At 35.5% G+C, this 21382-nt stretch overlaps 2 protein-coding genes across 4 annotated transcripts; both read right to left on the reverse strand.

Moving 5' to 3' along the window:
• Positions 1-1626: 1626 nt before the first annotated feature.
• Positions 1627-20964, reverse strand: LOC114731532 (26S proteasome non-ATPase regulatory subunit 4 homolog). Of its 3 annotated transcripts, none has more exons than XM_028918729.1 (10): positions 20825-20964; positions 20571-20684; positions 20102-20207; positions 19464-19578; positions 19163-19372; positions 18745-19057; positions 17805-17928; positions 17217-17320; positions 17059-17127; positions 1627-1851 (listed from the first exon to the last, which is right to left on the reverse strand). In XM_028918729.1, the coding sequence occupies exons 1-10, from the start codon at positions 20834-20836 to the stop codon at positions 1801-1803; spliced, it is 1218 nt and encodes a 405-aa protein (XP_028774562.1). In that variant the 5' UTR covers positions 20837-20964; the 3' UTR covers positions 1627-1800. The 3 variants fall into 3 exon arrangements, with proteins under 3 accessions (XP_028774562.1, XP_028774564.1, XP_028774563.1); XM_028918731.1 differs by lacking the exon at positions 1627-1851 and adding an exon at positions 16349-16642; XM_028918730.1 differs by lacking the exon at positions 1627-1851 and adding an exon at positions 16349-16651.
• LOC114731536 (alpha-mannosidase) lies at positions 4321-11241 on the reverse strand. Its single transcript, XM_028918734.1, has 29 exons — positions 10850-11241; positions 10667-10750; positions 10342-10430; positions 10029-10203; positions 9702-9821; positions 9530-9613; positions 9365-9436; positions 9155-9268; positions 8966-9066; positions 8780-8873; positions 8511-8678; positions 8338-8427; positions 8158-8223; positions 8022-8078; positions 7640-7859; positions 7376-7512; positions 6950-7015; positions 6798-6861; positions 6509-6579; positions 6385-6432; positions 6191-6310; positions 6031-6096; positions 5781-5893; positions 5593-5677; positions 5340-5450; positions 5164-5259; positions 5034-5081; positions 4817-4885; positions 4321-4710 (listed from the first exon to the last, which is right to left on the reverse strand). The coding sequence occupies exons 1-29, from the start codon at positions 11072-11074 to the stop codon at positions 4522-4524; spliced, it is 3042 nt and encodes a 1013-aa protein (XP_028774567.1). The 5' UTR covers positions 11075-11241; the 3' UTR covers positions 4321-4521.
• Positions 20965-21382: the final 418 nt, after the last annotated feature.

A 21382-nucleotide genomic window follows, 5' to 3' on the forward strand; every position in this document is an offset into this window, starting at 1 on the left:
TTCTTTCTCTCTACCTTATAAATAGGATTAGAGGAGTAGGTTAAAAATAATCTTCCTATGTATACGAATAGATGACTTAGCCTTGATGGTTAAAACAATAAAGCAACAATACGCTTAATAATATTCTTTAATTCTTTATAAAATGATTCTGGCTCCTCTAAAAATACCTCCACAATAAAAATTCAGTTTATCCTGTTTTTCCTTGAAGGTGAGATTTAATTCAATTTATATAATATCGACATTATATTTGATGATTCCTACCATGCCAGCAACATAGTTTTCCACGTTTGTGGATGTCGAACTCTCCAAAGTCAATCAAACGACAAAAAGGTGTTTTTCCCCCCTCTTATTTTAATTTATATATAAGTATTTGACCAAAAAAAAATTATATATATAAGTATTACTTCTTATCCTTAATCTAAAAACTAATTTGATTTTTAATTTGATCTTAAATATAAGATTCTAATTCACTTTGTCTCTCATATTTATCTTTTTTTTTTAAATAATCCTTCTAGTAGTTACACACTTACACATGCTAAAAATTTCTTCAAATCGTAATAATAACTAACATACAAAATTATCAAGGATATTCTAGAAAAGATAATACCTAATGATTACAAATAACTAACTTAATAAATTTTTTAATTTACTTAAATTAATTAATTAGCTCTTATATTAAAAATTAAAAATAATATTTATTTAGTTCCCCAAGCCATCATTGACACAACAGATACAAGCCCACACACCATACATGATTTAACATGAGTTGAATAATTTTATTAGCATAGGTTGAATAACTCAAGATTTTCCCTTGTTATTGTATTTTGACATACTGCGGTTTAGCTATAACCACAAAGATAATTCGAAATATGACTTTTTTCGATTAATTGGTATTTTAATCCTTAAATATATATTATGTATGCATATAATATTGTTTATTTATTTTCTTACCGATTTCACTACCGGTTAAACAAAAAAAAATAGACCCCGGTCTGACTTTAAACATTGTTTGATTGCAATATACAACTATGCTCCCGTACCCGTAAGGACAGATTCTAATAAATCAACGTTAGGTGTCCTGTCCTTGAATCATGGGTGAATCCAATCTTTTTTCTAAAGTTGTATTATCAAAAAAAAAAAAAACTATGCACAACTACGCCCTACTTTTTGCATTTGAAATTAAAAAAAATCATAAAAATTGAATAATGCAACTATCAGCATCAAATGCCCCACAAGAAAACCCAAACTACATACTAATACACTATAAATCAATTTCGGAAATCGGAAGGATCTATATGAAATATATATTTGAAGATATTGAAATACTCCTCGGTCCTTATTATAAGACTCCATTTGACTTTTTATTTGGTCCTAATTATAAGACCCCAATCCATTTTGTCTCTTATATTTATGCATTTTTTTCCAAGATAATCCTTCTAATAATGATAGTTTTAGCCAATATACTTAATTAGCAAGGATATTTTAGGAATGACAACACTTATTTATTATAAATAACCAACTTAACTTACTTCCTTAATCTCCTCAAATAAGTCAATTGAGTCTTATAATTAGGACCGGAGGAGTATATATAAATGGTTCGAATGTTCCTCCCCGAGCGGCCACGTTGCAAAGCTCGGCCAACAGCAACGCGAAACTTAACAATCATCTAGAACTAAAGTCATGAAACCAAGCACCATTTCCAAAGAGTGCCCTATTTTGAACCACATCCAACATGCTAACAAATTTGTCCATCAAGGGAACAGAATATAAAGCCTGACATGGACAATAAGATCCACAAGATTATTTCTTTTCTTCCTCATTTGGCGGCTGATCTTCATTCTTCTGCTGGGGCTGATTATTACAAGAACGATCAGGGGACCAACAAGAGTGCAGACAATAAACCAAAATACCAACAATATGTCAAAATGCTAGCAATGTGAGATAGGTAGTTATTAAAACCAGCACGCTGTCGCTTGCATATCTTTTATGTTTATACATGAAAATCCACCAAAGTTAGTCCTCCAAAAACGGCGGGACAAAACCTAGATACAGTTTTCGAATATTTGCAATCAAACTTTTTGATAAAAACACTATAAGCAAACTTTTTAATAGCTCAAGATATGATTAATTCTCTCATAAGAATGATTTTCGACTTGCTTTATTCCGAGGAGATAATGCGTTCCAGAAAATCATTCAAATTAAGTTTTTATAACTAAAAATGCTCAAGAACCAAAAAATATTGCGCATACCTTTTAATCCGCTTTAATGTTTCAGGACTAACTTCTGCGTTTTCACGTGGAGCCATCTTCGTCTTCAAAACCTCATTTCCCACTTTCAACCTTTCCGCCGTCACATCGCCGCGCCACAATATTCCTTTAATCAGGTGTCCAGATCCTTGCGCAATCAATCTTGCAGCTGTTCCACTGTAGCCCTCCACATTTGGAGCTATTGTGGTCCAATATGCAGCGCATGTCCCCTCCATGAACTCCTTCTTTTCCCCTGAACTCAAATCTGCAGGAGACATTTCCTTAGCCACCGAGGTATCCAAAGCCTCTCCCTTCTTCTTCGCATCCTCAGACACCTCCCGCACGGAGAAGTTGCTATAATTCTCGAAAATCGCATCTAACTCCTTCAACAGAGCCTCCTGCCCCTTGGACGCGATCGTCAACCCATAGCTCAACACATAGCTCGTGACATCCCCTTGACGAACCTCTCCCTCGTCATTCTGATCGGGAAAGAAGAACGAAAAGAAATAATGCGAGTCGTCAACTTTAACCGCGGCCGTTTCCTTAGACAAAGACCACGAATCTTATCAGCAACGCGGGCGAGGACAGCGACGGCGCTGCCGCCCTGGCAGAGACGAATGAGGGTAAAATCGCCAGAAGCGAGTATGACGCTGTATTGCTGATCAATGAGGTTCAGAACAGCACCGGGAAGGTTGAGAAGAACCTCTCCGGAAGCCGGGAGCACCTCTTCATCGTGAACCGACGGAGGGGCAGAGAGCTCGTCTTCGCGAGGCAATGGAGGAGCAGAGGGCGCGCTGGGAGTATAGTCATAAGGAATTAGGTTTCCGGCGAAATCGCTCGGATCAAGTGAAGGGTAGAGATTGGACGAAGAGGAGGGCGGCGAAGAATTAGGGTTAGGATTTGGAAGTGAAGGTGCAGAAGGCTCAGGTTTCGATTCGATTACCTCCGGGTACATTGACCCTGTACTTTCCGAAGGCTTCATGGTAGCCATTGGCATTGATGAAAGGTCTGCAAGCTCAGATTGGAAATTTGGAAGCGGAAGGGAAGAAATCAAATGACACAGATGGTCTGGATGAAATGGGCAAATTAAGAAACGACACGTGGCAATGGTGTTCTCGACAGTTGCTTCTTTTTTTTGGATTACTCCATCCGGTATCCCCCAGGAAAATAGACGTCTTTCAGCCGTGACAACGTCCCCAGACTAATCCGGATTCTGAGGCTTACAAGGATCCATACGGACGGCGCCCCCTGGCCCCTTGGAGTGCTGCGTTTTCACGTCTCGAATCCGAGATCCGTGGTTAAGCTAGGACGATCCCAGCCAGTCGATCTAATCCCGCGGGGTTCGACAGTTGTTTCTTTAACTGCCCTGAAAAGCTTCCCGCGTGCATGCCGGTATGGCCGAATGCGTGCGTGTATAATATGAAAAAGTTGAACTTTCCTTTCCTTTTTTGCCACCAACTTCCTTTTTTCTTTGTATAAATCCTATCTTCAATATGTATACCTTTTTGGCCAAATATATTCACGAGATGGAATAGAAATCGCGCAAAACATTCAGAAAAATAATGTTTTTTTTGTTGTTGGAGCAATTTAACACCTGATGGAAAACCTTCTTTCAATTTAAATGTGAAACTTTGTGCTTAGATTGTCCCAAAAAAAAAAAGTGACATTATAAGAGGAAAAAATCGCAAATTAGGAGTCATTATCAGGCTTCTATAGGTTCTAACAATAATTGAATGGCAAATAAAAATGACATAATACCTGATTTACAATTTTTTAATTTTATGAATATTTTTGCGATTTTTCCTTATAATAATTCATTTTATTCTCTCTTTATCTATCATCTATGTATTCAAATTCTCATCTTAGTATACTATAAATACACAAAAGCTTCCTTTAGTTTAAGCAGTGTGAAATTTTAATTTGCATTTTACACGCAATATAACTTTAACAATATATAAAGTGAACGAGAATAAAATAATAATTGACAGACTTACTTTCGACTTAAGAGAGAGTTAAAAAAGAAAAGAATATAGTATAAGAAAAGCTCTAAAATTAGTTTTTTTTTTAAAAAAACATTTTGAAAGTTCTCCCTCTTAATATTTTCCCGTTCAAATCAAGTCCTAGTCAATCATAATCTGAAAACCAAAAGAGCAAAATAAATGAGAACAGAATCAGACTTATTTTTCGTGTGTCGGGCAAGCAAGATTGTTACAAGGAGCCCTGTTGCTGGGACGCTTACAAACCATATCCTATAATCTTAAATCACATGGAGTCGTTAAAACTTCAACAAGAAAGTGCGTATTTCCATGGGACCAAGCTCGACAATATAATCAGACATGTTGACTGGGCCACCCTTCACTGCCTGAGGCTCTTGACTGTTATCTCCTTCAACCTTCCAACGCAGCTTCTTCATCTCTGACTTCTCTTGATTCGCTGATAAGCTCACTTCCTTCAACTCCTTTATCTGCCAAATACAACACCAATTACCCACAATTAATATTCACAACTTCTCCACAAGAATTGACTAAACTTGCAGACTAATTCCCGTCACAAAAACCAGAGACGCGTACATTTTTGTTAGCAAACAGCTTCTTCAGTTCAACTTTGCTCAGACTTGAGTACTCAGCGTCTTCACTTGGCTGACCCCGTAGAGAAAAATATGATAGAAACATCCATAAGATACAGGATGCAGCTAGAATAACCGGGAAAGGCGAAGACTATATTGCACTAAAATATGTATTAATACACAAGCTCGATCGTAACAAGCGCGGTTCATCTCAAGTTTACCTCATATAGATGAGCCAATCGAAGAAGCACCGATCCATCATCCAACTCCTGCAAAACTTGTGAGTTTGAGATTGCCGGAGAGAGAAAGTATATGACAAGTTCTATAATTGTTATGTGCTGCTTGGCCTACCTGAAGGGTTATCAGTGCAACATTTTGAGGCAAGCTATAGTTTGGATCCACCACTGTTCCTTTTGTCAAATACGCGGACTTCCAATTTTCCAATGTCTGATGAAGTAAAATATTTTAGAAGTTGCGATATGACGATGACACTAAATATGTATGAAGAGGCTACAGTGAAGCCGTACATCATGAGCAAAAGCCAGTAAAAATGGGGAGTAAATTTCCTGGCCAGTTGTACGGCGCCAGCGTGCGCCTGCTCCAAGCTGGTGGATGCTTACATAGTAATTTCCCCTGATCTGATACAAGATTTAGAGTGACATGATACGGAACAGATCAATCAACATCTGATGATGGCCACCTTCTTAATGGTTGCAGTTATGTTAAGTAAGACTTAATTAAGATGCATAAATATATAAGTAATCGTCCGTATTGTCATACTGTTAGTCCTTCACATCTGTGTTTTATGCAGACTTGTTCATCGAGAGCTTCATCTACTCCTCTACCATCATCAAAGAGCATCCGCCTGAAGTTGTAAAAAGCAACGGTCAATGTTCAGGCGAGACGACCGAGTTTAGAACTACAACGTAACCGTACGGGGAAAAGCATCATTTGGGTTAATATTGTACCTGTGAAGCATAAGTTCTACCTCGCCATCTTGGATGCTAGCTCCACCCGTGGCACGGTCAACTAAGACTGAGAATTCATTTTTTTTGTCCTTGATATAAATTCCAAGATTAAGCTGGAAATGGAGAAAGTAAGTTTGAGTTTGATTTTTTTACCAACAAAATCAAGACTTTCTTAGCTCATTCCCTCTGTTGGGAACTCGTTTTTCTTTACCTCAAGTTCCAAATGAAATTAATAGGGTTAAAATCTTACTGGATAGTAGTTTCCTGCTATAGGTTGGGTAACTTGAAGGGGCCAATCTTCCCTGAAATCACGAACCTACATTGACGACAGAACAAGTCACCGGTAAGCATTGCACGTTTGCCTTTACAGTTTAACAATATTCATAAGGAACATTGTGCATGAGAGTTACCCGTTTCAGAAAATCTCTTCCATTAGAATCAGTATAAAACTCCTTGTTTGTGGCCATATTTGCTGTTATTCGTGTGATAACCTCCTTTCCAACTTGATCATCAGTAGGAATTGGACCGATCTTTAAAAATTAAAATTTCATGAGAAGCCGATTTGTCACTAAAATAACTCCACATTAGGCCATCCTCAACTTACAGTGAATTCAATTTCAGCATGCTCTTTGTCTTTGTAAAGCCTTGTAGCCTACATATAAATAATCCATGAGAAAAATTTAGGAATAAGTCAGAACCACAAAATGTCATGTAGGCAAGATACTGACCTGGTAAATCCAAGGATTAAACTGCTGTTGAACCTCATGCACTAGTGGTCCACGGATAACCTTAGTGGTACCTGTATTTGAAATCAAGTCAAAATTCATCTGACACAAAAGATGTTCTGCAAGAAATTTAAAAAAAAAAAAAAAAACTTATGGAGTGGGAGGAGATCTAGCGAATATGACTGCCTTGTTAAGTTATTAACCTCATTTCTTGTGTCATCTTATACCCACTAGCCATAAAAGAACCTAATGCATTAAAATTTTGGTGAGTTGACCCATTGGAAGAAGAAACTTACTGATCTTGAAACAACAGTTGGAGGAGCACCATTAGGTCGGAAAATGTACGCGCCAGATGCCTGCGCATGAGGAAACACACCAATTATATTGACGAATTCTTTTTGCTGTTAGAGTGAGTGCTTTTGTCTTTGAAGCGACACGACGCACCTGACCATCATCGTCACCAGCGCTAGAACCATACCAGAGATAGCTTTGTTGTACCGGTACATCGACCTAATTAAATTCTCAAATGATGAAATATTCTCCATTACATTAACTAAAAAATATCTCAATAAAAAGAAAGTGAAGCTAAACTCATATCAGCAGCACAGCTTGGCCTTCATAGACTGACTTATGCATAGTAATCTCCAATTATTTAAGTAATTAGAAATGATTTCGCGAATATGATCTCAACAAAAGATAGCCGTTACTAATATGTACTTTTACATGAATAAAATAGAACCCTTATGGGTAAATAGGATTCCATGCATGCCACTTGCAGCATGTAGTTTATCAATATATTGCAGGTACAAGTTCATTCAACAAAAATTGCCCGCATTCCTCTATGGCGGATGAAGATGCAAAATTACTCACTCCCGTTCTTGAATTATATATCCGTTTGAGTTGTCCAGAGGTTGAAGAAAAAGACATCTTCAGATTTCCTGGTCCGATTTCAATATTTTCTCTCGTGAGGCTACTGCCAGATGTGAAAAGGCCGTTTCTTCTTCCTCCTAACATATTTAGAAAAAGGAGTCAAAAACAGTAATGGAAGGAAGTAGTCTTTACGTTCCACCCTGGTTTCACATGATTAGTGCAATGCTCCTCTTTAAGGAGAAAACGAGAACGTAAGAACTTCACCTTTTCCTGAAGCCTTAGAAATGAAGTATGTACTCCACCCAAGGGGAGGCACAGACGCCTGAAAAAGAAGCCAGAATTTCGGGGCTTCTTTTGGTGACAACCCTAAATAAGCATTCACATACAATTTTCTCAAATTCAGCGTTACATTATCGATCTCCACTAATTGTGCTGCAAGATTATTCCCTGACGAATCTTTGACAACAAGGTTGGCATCATTGACCTGTTGTAAAATTGTAACCATCAGAATTGAGCAGATATTATACAAAACGTCTAACAGTGCTTTTCCCACAAAAAAAGTGAGAAAAAGACCCCCCATAATGCAGAGTTTTATGTGAAACTAGAGTCAACTTTATGATATTAGGAGCAAGAGATGGATACTCACGGGAATTTTGATAATGTCGGTACGGTTCCATCCAAGTGGGTTGTATGCCACTACTACCTGGAAGCAATTATCAATGTATGACATGTAAGATTTAAGGAAAGTTTCATGAGATTAGAAGAAACTATGAAAATATTACCAAGCTCTTTGCTTGTGGAATATTTTCTTCTGTTATTGGGCAGTAGCTGATATTGAGTAATTGACACTGTCAAAATAAAATTAAAAAAATTAACCAAAAAAAAAAAAGCAAGACAGTTTGAGAACTAAGGATAACACTACCTAAGATTTAAAGGCGGAATCATTTATTGCTTAACATTACCTGGGAAAATGTAGATGACGGTGCTGAACATTCTGTCACTGGTTGTTTACTAGCAAGACAAGCCAAAGAGGAACTAACGAGAGCTTCAGCCTAGAAGGTGACAAACAAAATAATGAGTTCTTGGACAAAACAGAATACAAAAGTCAAATTTTGAAGAAGCTCCAGCTCCTTACCTTAGTGGCTCCAATAGCCAGTCGTTTGGCATAGTCATTTGTAGTATGTTGTTTGGCGGTTCCGGTGACAGCGTCATGGTGTTGAGCTACTCCTAGAGCATCTCCGAGGCCAAAAGTATGGTCTGTCGTAGGTTTCTTTCCCGCTAAAAATTCAAGTTGTCTTGATGCCTATATATCCATATTCGGTAATTCTTGATAATAAGTAGAAAATCCATCTCAAAAAAGCATCCATTAAGCAACATATTAGAGTAATGATGATGATGTTATACCAGATAGTATCCACTTAGAGCCCTAACATATCGCTTCAAGGCCGGGCGGCTGGTGAAAAAGCCTGTCCAATAAGCATTTGGTCTATCGGCATAACTGCCAGAAACCATCGGGCATGTGAATATGCAGTTGATTCCACACAAATTGGTTATATAATAATTAATAGTAAAGATTAAACATATCCTTACGGGAAGTAATCATCAGTTTTCAGTGGCCATGACTGTTTTGCAGCATTCTTTGCATTGGTGTAGAGAGATGGAGTAGAATATAAGGCATTCACTCTGCCATCCTGACAAGATTGAGCACACACAAAACACGTATTTGAATCCCAATTGCATACCCCCTGCTCATACACACATCAATAGCTCAATACTTACCTTATTGACATAGTGAATTAACTTGTCCATTTGCTTGAACCAATTCTCAGCATATTGGTATTGGAAATCATCACCCATTGTCCACATAATATGGTTTGTCCTTGTCACGTTTGCCTATGATGGGGAGCACAACTTTAGTCAGTGCTTCAAAGTTTGAGGAGAAAAATACACGTTATTCAGAAAAATTAACCTCCAAGCGAAAGAGCCTACTTGGGTGATAGCAGCATTAATGAAATCATTGACTCGCTGTTCAACATTGTAATCAAATAGAAGAGGATCGTCCTGTCATTTATTTATTTGAGCATGGTCAGCAATGAGCCATGCACTTGACAAATTTTTCGACATTAAGCTTCTTTAAGTTTTAAATGTTAGAACCTGTACGGGAACGTAGTCACTGCTGACTTCAAAACCAAAGCCTTTTGGGGGACTATAATGAACAGGGAAGGCATTGGCAAAAATCTGCAAAATCACAACAATGGGGGAAAAGATTGAGAATCAATTAAAATTGACGCAATCAGTCATTCTAAGCAAAAGCAGCGATCCATGCCTGAGCTGAAGAACCAAATGTCTTGGACCCTCGCCAAACAACTTCAAGAGATTTATCATTTTTGCGAACAGCTCTGTCCTGATAATCAATCCTAGCAAAATGTACAGAGTCGAATCCTAGCTGCAGAAACATGAAGAGCCCATAATCGTACGACTAAAATGGGAGTCCAGATTCTCTTATGTCCAGGGTCAGGACAATGAGTCCCACTGAATTGAGTGAGGTATGACTGATTTAAGAGGCAAAAAAAGAAAAAGGAGTTTGCGTTGAATGTATAAAAATGTAATTTTGGGAAAAGATAATAAAAGCGACAACAACCAAAAGGCCCACCTCAGCACCGAGTAGGTAAGCTTGAACCGCAGAATGGCCGAACGGATCAATCTGCCAGCCAGCTCGAGGAGTCTTATTGAATTGTTGCTTGATAAAGCGATGGCCCAGAGTGGTCTGGTCAATCATGTCTATGTAGTGACACGTGGCTTCGTCGTGCATGCACCATCCTCCATTCCTGCCGACACAGAAATTTACATCACAGTATCGTCCGTACAGAATGGAGCGTCGTGGATGGTAATTTTCTCATACGGAGACACAGCAAGATGAAGAACGCAAGCGGTTCATGAGTATAAGAAACGAATGACGCGCTTACACGAATTCCAGTTGACCAGCATCTACTAGTTTTCGCACTTGTTCTTGCGTTTCTGGACTCTGCTCTACCCACCATCGATGGAGGAACGCCTGTCATTATTAATGAAGAATATAAATTAGACCAGAATAATTTGCAGATTGAATGAATTTGAATTGACTCTCAGGCATCCAGCGCTGTTTGAGCTTCAAATGCGAGTCATATGTTAAGATAATGACTGGTATTGAATTAGCTTGTCCTCGAGTTTCCACGCTCAAACTGAAAATTCCATTTTGTATCAAATGGAAACAAACTTTAGAGTCCAGAGGTTGAGTTCACGGATCTGTACCATCTCGGCATACACGAACTTCCTATTAGGATCTCGCTGAAGTGATACCACGAGCGAGTCCAGCACATTTTGAACACACGCCCCCTAGAAAACAAGTGTGGACATTCATTCAGAACCAAGAAGAAAAGTGAAAGCCTTTGAAAGACGAAAGACTGAGCCGAATCAGTAAGATTAAATTCTAACCTGAATACTATTATTTGATCCAACATAGTACTGATCAATGGTTTTGAGCCAACCAACATCGTCATGAGTATGTGCCACCAAATGAACGTTCAATTTGCCATCAACGATCCCGGCGCCGGTATTGTACTTAATGTATTTGGCACAAACTACAGAGCCATAGAAAGAGAGCAAGAGGAGAAAAACAGAGAGAGGGTGTGAAGTTAACGAGGCAGCTTTCTGTCCCATCTCTAAGGCATCCCCAAAGTCTCGAGCGTTTGTGGGTTTCTTATAGTGGTTTTCAATTTGTGATTGTGGAGAAAGAGAAGGCCAAGACAGGGCTTGGACAGAGGCTGACAAATGAGAACAGACAAGGTGGACTTTGGCTTCCGCCTAAGATTGCCGGCCTAGGTGGAACGGGGGAGGGACCTCTCTGCATATTACAATTACGGAGCGCTAACAAGTCTCGCATGCGACACTTGATTGGAGGGTTCTATGAACTTGAAAATGTTCTTTACAGTGTCTGGTTGGAACGGAGGACTTTGATTCAGTACGCTAACGTCCAGGCGCAAGTATACATCGACCTAGATATGATGTATTAAAAAAATAATAATAATCATATTGTTGATGTTGACAAATATGAATGATATGGTTTATTTGTTAATATACATATATATGAATAGCTTGATTTATATTTTATATTCCATGCAAGCCACACGAGTTTGACAGAAAATACACCATCTTATCCATCTATAGATGCCACCGGGAACAATAATGCGTGTTTTTGTGTCGAGAGAAATAATTTTATCTTCTTTTTTGTAATTCTTATCCTATTCTTTGATCCCCTCTCTGACCCTATCACAAAAGGATGGCTCCTGGCAGTGAATAAGAAACAAAATCCAAAATCATAATTATGAGAGAAGACCGGTTGAAGAAGGAGAAAAAGGAAGAAAAGCATACATGGAATGTGGTTGAGGGGCTAGTATTGGAAATTAACTTCTTTGTCCTAAAGAATAATTTACATTAAGAGCTTCAAATTTTGATAATGAGATGTAACATTGAGGGGCTGGAGTTGAGTCACACGAAGAATTAAATTTAAGAAATAAAGTGGTACTCTCTTAAGACAACTTCAATACATTTTATTAAAATAAATTTTAAAAAATTGACCTATATTGAGGGGGGAAATATTTTTTTCTCTACTTTATAAATAAAGTGGGAAGAGTATTGGAAAAAGATAGAGACATAAGAGCGAGTGAGTGGATTTTAGTATATTTGCACCAAAGCGGTTCAGAATATAATATTACCTCCGATTTTAAATATAAGAGCTAGTTGATTAATTTAAGCAAATTAAAAAAATAAGTTAGGTTAGTAATTTATAATAAATAGATGTTATCTTTTCTAAAATATCATTGTTAATCAAGTGTATTAGCTAAAATTACTATTATTAAAAAAACTATCTTAAAAATATATATAAATATAAAAGATAAAGTGAATTACTATCTCCTATCTTTAATATAATATCTTGTTTGACTTTTATTTTGGTCCTAAATATAACACCCCAATCCAGTTTGTCTCTCATACTTATACATGTTTTTTTCAAAATAGTCTTTCTAACAATGGTAGTTTTAGCCAATACACTTAATTAGTAAGGATATTTTAGGAAAGACAATATTTATTCAGAACAAATAACTAACTCAACTTATTTTTTTAATCTCCTTAAATTAGTCAACTAACTCTTATAATTAGAACCGCAGATGATATGATTTTATATTTAAAAATAAAATCAAAATTAAATCAACATTTTTTTTTTTGGGCCGACTGGCGGTATTGATGTAAGGGAAATGATTTTGGGAGAGAGAAGAGAGAGAAAGGGACACGTGAAAAGGGGTGGGTTTATATTTTGATAGAAAAAGGAAAAGTCTGCTCTGGGTTTGTTTTGTTGCATTGGGAATGGAGCTTTTGGTAGGGTCAAGGGCGGCGGCTGCTCAAGGCTCATGCCTGCTCCGTAAATGGGGAATAATGGAATTTTCGCCACCACTATAAAAATCACACGTTTCATGATTTCCAATAGCCTTGTTTTGGCCAAAAATAAAATATTGGCTTGTACTCCCTTAATTCAAAATATAAGCTAAATTTTTTTTAAGAGGTTAGTTTTTTCAAGATATTTATTTTTATTCAAGTATTTAATAAGGTTTTTTTAATTTTACCCCATATATTCTTTCTCTTTTTTAATTCATTTATTATATTTTTTACTTATTCTCTTCATTAATAAAGTTATATTAGAAAAAATAAATATATGCCTTACACATTTATTATTTTAAATTAATTTTAATTATTTTTTTGATAAACGTAATGGATAAAGTTTAACTTATATTTTGAACCGGAAGAAATATTCTACTACTATTATCTATTATTATGAACTATTTTTAGCTCAAACTTCTTGAGATATATTTCTTTCTTTCTTGCTTTTTTTTTTTTTACCAGCCTTTCTTTCTTCTATTTACCTTCTATTAAGTATTAAAAACAAATATAGAAGAAAAATACTGATGAGATTTAAAGAGAATAAGTGTATTTTTCTAACTTTTTTGACAATTTTATTCTCTTACATGTAAGAATAAAAGCATGAAACATCCAAAACGTAAGGTGCACTGATTTACGACATTTTTGGTGAATCGAACGAATAATACGTAAAAAGGTTTACGTCGTCAACGTATCAAATATAAACCAAAAGCCGTCTGTTTCATCCGTTGGACCTGAAAAAGATCACTGCTACATAAAAGCGCCCCTTCGTTGGAGCCTCGTTGGACATGGCAGGCCTATCAGGCAAGGTCGCTTTTGATTTTTTGGGTCTTTGCCTGAAAATAAATAATTTAATCAGCTTTTTAAATTGGTAATTTTCAAATGAGTTTAGTTTTTTTTTTTCCATTTCTTAACATAAGACTTCATTAACTAATTTAGAGAGATTAAAAATTAATTAAATCAATTATTTGTAATAAAATATATTATTTTTAAAGTATTCTTGTTAATTATATGTATTAGCTAAAATTACTATTTGACATAATATTTAGCATGTGTAATTACTACAATACAAATATTACCTTAAAAAAATAAATATAAAAAATAAAATAAATTGTAGTCTTATATTTAATACTAAAATAAAAATTAAATTAGTTCTTATATTAATGGAGGTATTTTTCAGTAGTAAGTTTATCCAATTTTTACATTTCCAACAGTCTTATCTACCCAAACCCCCTACTGAAAACCCCCACATATATGAGTATTTAAAGATTTTAAACGCTTATGCTCTGACTACTCATTGTAGTGACACTAGGATATCGAGATTTGAATGGTTGCATAAATCAATTATTTAATATTTACACCCAACCTTTTTTTTTTTTCCACCAGCATTTACACCCAACCTTTAAAAAATTTGTACTTGGAGCTAAGCATATTGTTCAATAAATACATTTTTGTCCATTTTTTTATGCTCTGACTTGGGTAACATTTCACAAATTTGATGGCTTAAGTGTATTTATTTTAGAGTGCATTTTTTGTCTTGGAAATATTATTTGAGAAGATAAAAGTATTCTTAAAAAAATTAGAGTAATGTAATGCATAATCTTAAAAAAATTACTTATTTGACCCTATTTATAGGTTACTTCTACATATTAAGAAAAATGTTAAACCTTATTAATTCTTATTTAAAAGTTAACAACTTTCTAACTTTATTTTTATTTAAATACATTACACCCTATTAGAATAAAGTGAACACAATATTAAATAAAAGGTGAAATTGTATTTTTTATATTTTATAAATAGAACTAAAAAATTACTTTTCTCTATCCTACAAATAGGATTAGAGGAGTAGGTTAAAAAAATCTTCCTATGCATACGAATAGATGACTTAGCGTCGATGGTTAAAACAATACAGCAATAATAATACGCTTAATAATATTCTATAATTCTTTATAAAATGATTCCAGCTCCTCTAAAAATACCTCACAAGAAAAATTCAGTTTATCCTGTTTTTCCTTGAAGGTGAGATTTAAATCAATTTATATAATATTGACATTATATGTGATGATTCCTACCATGCCAGCAACATAGTTTTCCACGTTTGAGGATGGCGAACTCTCCAAAGTTAATCAAACGAAAAAAGGTATTTTATTTCCTCTTATTTTAATTTTATATATATTACTCTTCCAATTCTTAATATAAGACCTATTTAACTAGTTTAATTAAATTAAAAACATTAGATAAGTTAGTTAATTATAAGAAATATAATATATTTAAAACATCATAATCATCTTCTTTAATATTCTGTCTCTCTCTCCTATTTGATTGTGGTTGTGGGAGTATCAATAGAGGTAATTTAGAAAAAATTGATAAATATGAAAAATAGGTCTTATATTTAGAATCAAAATCAACTTGACAATTGGGTTTTATATTAAGAACCGGAAGAGTACTTCTTGTCCTTAATCTAAAAATTAGTTTGATTTTTAATTTGATCCTAAATATAAGATTCTGGTTTACTTTGTCTTTCATTTTTTTTAAATAACCCTTCTAGTAGTTACACATGCTAAAAATTTATTCAAATCATAATTATAACTAATATACAAAATTATCAAGGATATTATAGAAAAGATAATACTTAATAATTACAAATAACTAACTTAATAAATTTTCATAATCTACTTAAATTAATTAATTAACTCTTATATTAAAGACCAAAGATAGCATTTACTACCTCCTGTCTTTAATATAAGACCTTATTTGATTTTTATTGTAATCCTAAATATAAGATCTCAATCTATTTTATCTATCATATTTATTTATTTTTTTCAAAATAATCCTTCTAATAATAATAGTTTTAGATAACAAATTCGATTAGCAAGCATATTTTAAGAAAAACATCTATTCATTATAAATAACTAATTTAACTAAGTTTTTTAATTTTTCCAAATAGGTCTTATAATTAAGACAGGAAATAGTATTCAATTCCACCAAAGAATGCCATTGCCATCATTGACGCAACAGATACATGCCCACACACCATACATGACTTTATTAACATGAGTTGAATAATTTTATCAGCATAGGTTGAACAATTCAAGATTTCCCCTTGTTATTGTATTTTGACATGTTGCGGTTTAACCATAACCACAAAGATAATTCAACATATGACGTCTTTTGATTAATTGGTATTTTAATCCTTAAATATATATTATGCATGCATATAATATTATTTTATTCATTTTCTTACCGATTAGACTACGGGTTAAACAATAAAAAAGGAGACCCCGGTCTGACTTTAAACATTGCGTGATTGCAATGTACAAATATGCACAACTACGCCCTACCTTTTGCGTTTGAAATTTAAAAAAAAAAAATCATAAAAATTGAATAATGCATCTGCCAGCATCAAATGGCCCGCAAGAAAACCCAAACTACATACTAATATGCTATAGCCTATAAATCAATTTCGAAAATCGGAAGGATCTATATGAAATATATATTTGAAGATATTGAAATATATATATATATATATATATATATATATATATAAATGGTTCGAATGTTCCTCCCCGAGTGGCCACGTTGCAAAGCTCGGCCAACAGCAACGCGTAACTTAACAATCATCTAGAACTTAAGTCATGGAACCAAACATCAGTTCCAAAGAGTGCCCTATTTTGAACCACCATCCAACATGCTAACAAATTTGTCTATCAAGGGAACAGAATATAAAGCCTGGCATGGACACTAAGATCCACAAGATTATTTCTTTTCCTCCTCATTTGGCGGCTTGTCTTCATTCTTCTGCTGCGGCTGATTATTAGAAGAACGATCAGGGGACCAACAAGAGTGCAGACAATAAACCAAAATACCAACAATATGTCAAAATGCTAGCAATGCGAGATAGGTAGTTATTAAAACCAGCACGCTGTCGCTTGCATATCTTTTATGTTTATACATGAAAATCCACCAAAGTTAGTTCTCCAAAAACGGCGGGACAAAACCTAGATACAGTTTTTGAATATTTGCAATCAAACTTTTTGATAAAAACACTATAAGCAAATTTTTTAATAGCTCAAGATATGATTAATTCTCTCGAGAAAACAATTATATATCATATTTTGATTCAAGAACATGGCAATAGGTTTTTCTTTCTTTCTTTTGAGCTATTAAAAGAAATCCATACATCGTATTAGGATATCATCAGGCAAAATACTCACCTCAGACTGATTTTGCATGGAGGCCAGCAGATCTTTGACAGATGGGTCATTTGGGTCAACACCAGGAAGCTGCAATAGCAATGAATAACTACTTAGTTCAGAACATATGGAACAAAATTTTAACAGTACTAAAAAACTACAGGATATATCAAACATACTGAGGCGAGGATAGAAGATACGAATGACTGATCAGCCAACAATTTACTCATGTCTGACTGGCTTGCCGAGTCCTTTGTATTGTCTGTTACTGACAACTTAAGGGCTGCAAAACAAGAAATAACCAAGAATCGGTAAAAAGCAGGACATCCATTAATATTTTTTTGAGTTACAATATAATCCAAGAAGAGATGCAAATCAATTAGATCCCATGTCCAGGTCACACTCAGGTTCTCATGGCTCAGGACTACCATTCAACTAATGTCAGCCCTCAAACGAGTAGAAGGACCCAAGAAAATACACAGATGCATGCTAAGCAATCCTGTGCAATGACATGATGCCAAGAGATCCTAAACACCAAAATGAATTAAAAAAATTGTTACATCCATCTTTGCTATAGGCACGCACAAGATATCCCCTCTCCTTCCTCACCAATCCAAGATTCATGCCTCTCAATTTCGTAATTAGTTCAATAACCAAGTAATAGAACCACGTGGCACTTCCCACGGATTAAGAGACCAGAAGTAAAGGACAGAGATGCAAGTCACTCGAGTATGAATGAAGAGTTTCTGAACAGCATAAAAACTAACCAAGTGCCAAATCAGGATCTTCTGCAGTTGTTTCTGACATATCTGTGTCTCTTAAGTCCTGGTTAATGGCAGGATCATCCATTGACATCGCAAGTGCTTGCTGCAGGAGAGCATTCTCATCATCCTGTTTGCATTTGAAGATCAATTCCAAGAATAAAAGTACCACCATCATTGTTAAATTCTATTTATGGAAAATTTTCAACACATAAATACATAAAAATATAGAACAAGAAAGCACTAACATTTTGGATCCCATTATTCAAGACCCTTTCAAACAGCACTAATAAGTCTCAAACGTTTCCCCCTTCTTTTTCTTTACTTGAAGTGTCTTTCTTATGAACACATGGCTAAAAAATGTTGCTGAATTATAGTTAAAGGGGATGATTGTTTTATAAGCAGCAGACTAAGAATGGGCAGATAGAACCTCCCATTTATTCTCCTCCACGCTATTTTTAATCACTCCAGAAAGATTACATAGAAAAAGTACATGTCTAGGGAGCCAGAGAAAAACAAGAATAATGCACAAACTAATAATGTCACAAATGCAGAGCAAACAGACTGGGAACTAGAGGGTCACCATAAAAGATGTATAAGGTCATGATGATAAATTGATAATCATGGGTGTGAGAATAGAGCCAACTATATTGTAGCACCAGCCACCAGCAAGGGAAAAAGGAAAAATACATGGCATTTCCTTTTGGGTGCTCATGATGGCAATGAAAAAATAGCAGTAACATGATGGCAAAATCAAAAACTTCACATTAGCATGTCAAATTCAAATTGAAGTTGGTGTGCAGGACATGGAAGTGGTCCTATTTATCACATCAAAAACACAGGTCAATTAGCTTGTAGCATCAGCCAAGACAATATAGCCCCCTTGCCAGCACAACAGCAGAAAATAGGCAGAATAATAACAGTTGGAAGGACAAAATAAACCAACCATCATATCATTTGTCTTGTTATCAGCTTCAGATGTTGCAGCACTGGTTCGCTCAGTCATTGTTGCATCTTGTGAACTGGCTTGCTGATCATCTCCTTTCTCCTGTTTGGCAGCATCCTCAGCAGCCTTTTTTGCAGCTGCCTCCTGTCTGGCCCTCTCCTCCTCCATTGAAACTCTTAAAGCGAGAGCTAGCTCAGGATCCAAGTTTGGATCGACACCAAACTCAAAACCAGATACACCACCAGCTGCAGCTGCAGCTGCTGCAGCAGCGAAGCCACTTCCACCTTCCCCATCGCCAGTAAAAATAGGTGTACTGCCACAAAATAATGTTACATAAATATCCAAAATCACAACATGACTTCTTACATGAAACCAAAAACTAAAGAGAAAACAAGTAATTCAATATTCAATACACTACCTTATAAGTACATCAGAAAGAGCATTGGGACCAGCTGGAACATGGACAATGTGGCTTGTATCATTATTATTAACGGCTGCGAGAAGTGCTTCCAGCTTTTCAGTCTTGCCTTCATCTTCTTCACCAAAATTAATAATGTCAAGGGCTACACTGTTCTTTTTTAGTTTTCTCCCAATCATCTCCAGCATCTTCTTCTCGTGCTTGACGGGACTAAAAAGAAATGGAGGGGAGCATTAAAGAAAAAACCTAATTAACTCAACAAAATATGATAACAAATAAAAGAAGACATAGCCAAGCATACCTTCCAGCAAAAATGATGATTCTTTGCTGCTGTTTCTTATTTTGCCGATGTTTGAGAGCCAATTGTGCCACTTGAATACCAGCGGCTAGGTTCATTTCACCACCTATTTCTAGTCCTAATTTACAAGATTAAGATTAAGATTAAGAAAATAAACTTCAACGTGAACAGAAGAGTTTAAGTAAAGCCAAAAACGCCATAAGCTGCAAATTTCCTGCAATTCTTTTTCAGCATTTACAAAAGCGAGTTCCACAAAAGTTCAACGCCACAAATAAGCATGCAATTTAACAAATGATCTTATATAGCTGCTACTAAAATTAAAACAGAGTTCAATTAAAACTAACAAACAGAAAGAAACAATATTATTTCCACAGGCAAATCTAACACCTAAGCTCATCCCATTTGAAGTGGAAAAAACAACATGCATCATCGTCAAATGAGAAACACAAAAGGCGAAATCTTATAACAACCAGAAACAAAATCTAATAAGCAAACATCGCGACTTCTTGGTATAAGAAGCACTGGCACCATCTTAACAAGCGAATCAAGTCCTAGATTCAACTGATTTAGTTAAAAAAACGGATATAATTCAATTAACGAAGTGTGGCGATGACATGAGCATTCAATGAATATAAACTGACCATGCATGCAAGCTAAGATCTTGCCCAGATCGCTGGTGGGGGTCACCAAAACCCGAACTCCCTTCCCTGCCATTGTGAGAACTCCGACTGTATTTTCTGGATTTGACTGTGAATCAGTAAATATATTCATCAGAATTCAGAGTTCAAATAAGCCCCGAAAAGGCATCTCGAAAGTGCAACTATGACTGTAACAAGGAGTTCAGGTCAAGAAGGAATGATCCATATAGAACATGAAATTTTAAATATAATTAAAACATGTCAATCTTGAGAAAGAAAAATATACAAAACGAAACATATTTTCGAGCAAGAAAGATCGTCAGTAATAAATGAACAAGTCGCCCCCATCTCAAGCCACCTATAACAATACCACCTTTTCTTCTCGTCCAACTAGTTCCCCAGAAACGAAGACAACTAATAAACAGAGAAGAAGGAAATGTAAAAGAGGATAAACATTCATGATCAACTTCACCTGTGTTTTGGCACCGCAGATAAGATTGACAGCATCTGCTTGAGCTTGAAATCGAGAAGGCGAGTAATCACCGTTACGCATCCATTCGGAATTGTCAATACAGATCATTGTCGCCTGTGAAGAAAATAATCTAATGAAAAAAAAAAAGAGGCTCCAATAACGATAAGAAAACCCTAATTTGATATATTTTAAAAAATGAGAAATACGTTTGCTAGGGTTCGTTAGGAACAAGTAGAAGGGAAAGAGGGGTTTACCTCGAGCACCATCGTCGCAGATTTTAGAAGCCAACGATCTAGTGAGTCCGCACCTTACAGAGAGACAGCTTTTTGAATTGTACCAGAAACGAAGAGAGGAGAGCAGAGGCTTGCTTGCTGGAGAGGGCTGCCTCCAGTTAACATGGCTATATCTGCCCGCCGTCGATTGACGGAGCCGTTAAGTAACGGCAACGTAAAATTTTTAATATTTTTTTATTACAATTTTTTCTAATATTGTCAATATTACATAAAAATAATATTAAAAAAAGTATTAATATTAATATTAACATGAAATATAAGGTATACAGAGACTCGCACTATTCATAAACAAACTCGTTTCAAGACACATTGTGAGGTGTTACTTCAAGTTTAAAGAAACCAATCCAAATCAATCTTTTTGGAGACTTTGATTCTTTTATGATATTAGGTAGGGTGAGTATTCGGTTTTTCGATTTAGTTATCGATGATAACTGAATAACCGAATAGAATAAATTTTAAACATCGAACCGAAACCGAATTAACCGAAAATTTTGATTCGTTAATCAATTAACCGAAATA

The sequence above is a fragment of the Neltuma alba genome, unplaced genomic scaffold (genome assembly GCF_004799145.2).
Source record: "Neltuma alba isolate B1F8T4 unplaced genomic scaffold, ASM479914v2 tig00012836_pilon, whole genome shotgun sequence".
Taxonomy (NCBI): domain Eukaryota; kingdom Viridiplantae; phylum Streptophyta; class Magnoliopsida; order Fabales; family Fabaceae; genus Neltuma; species Neltuma alba.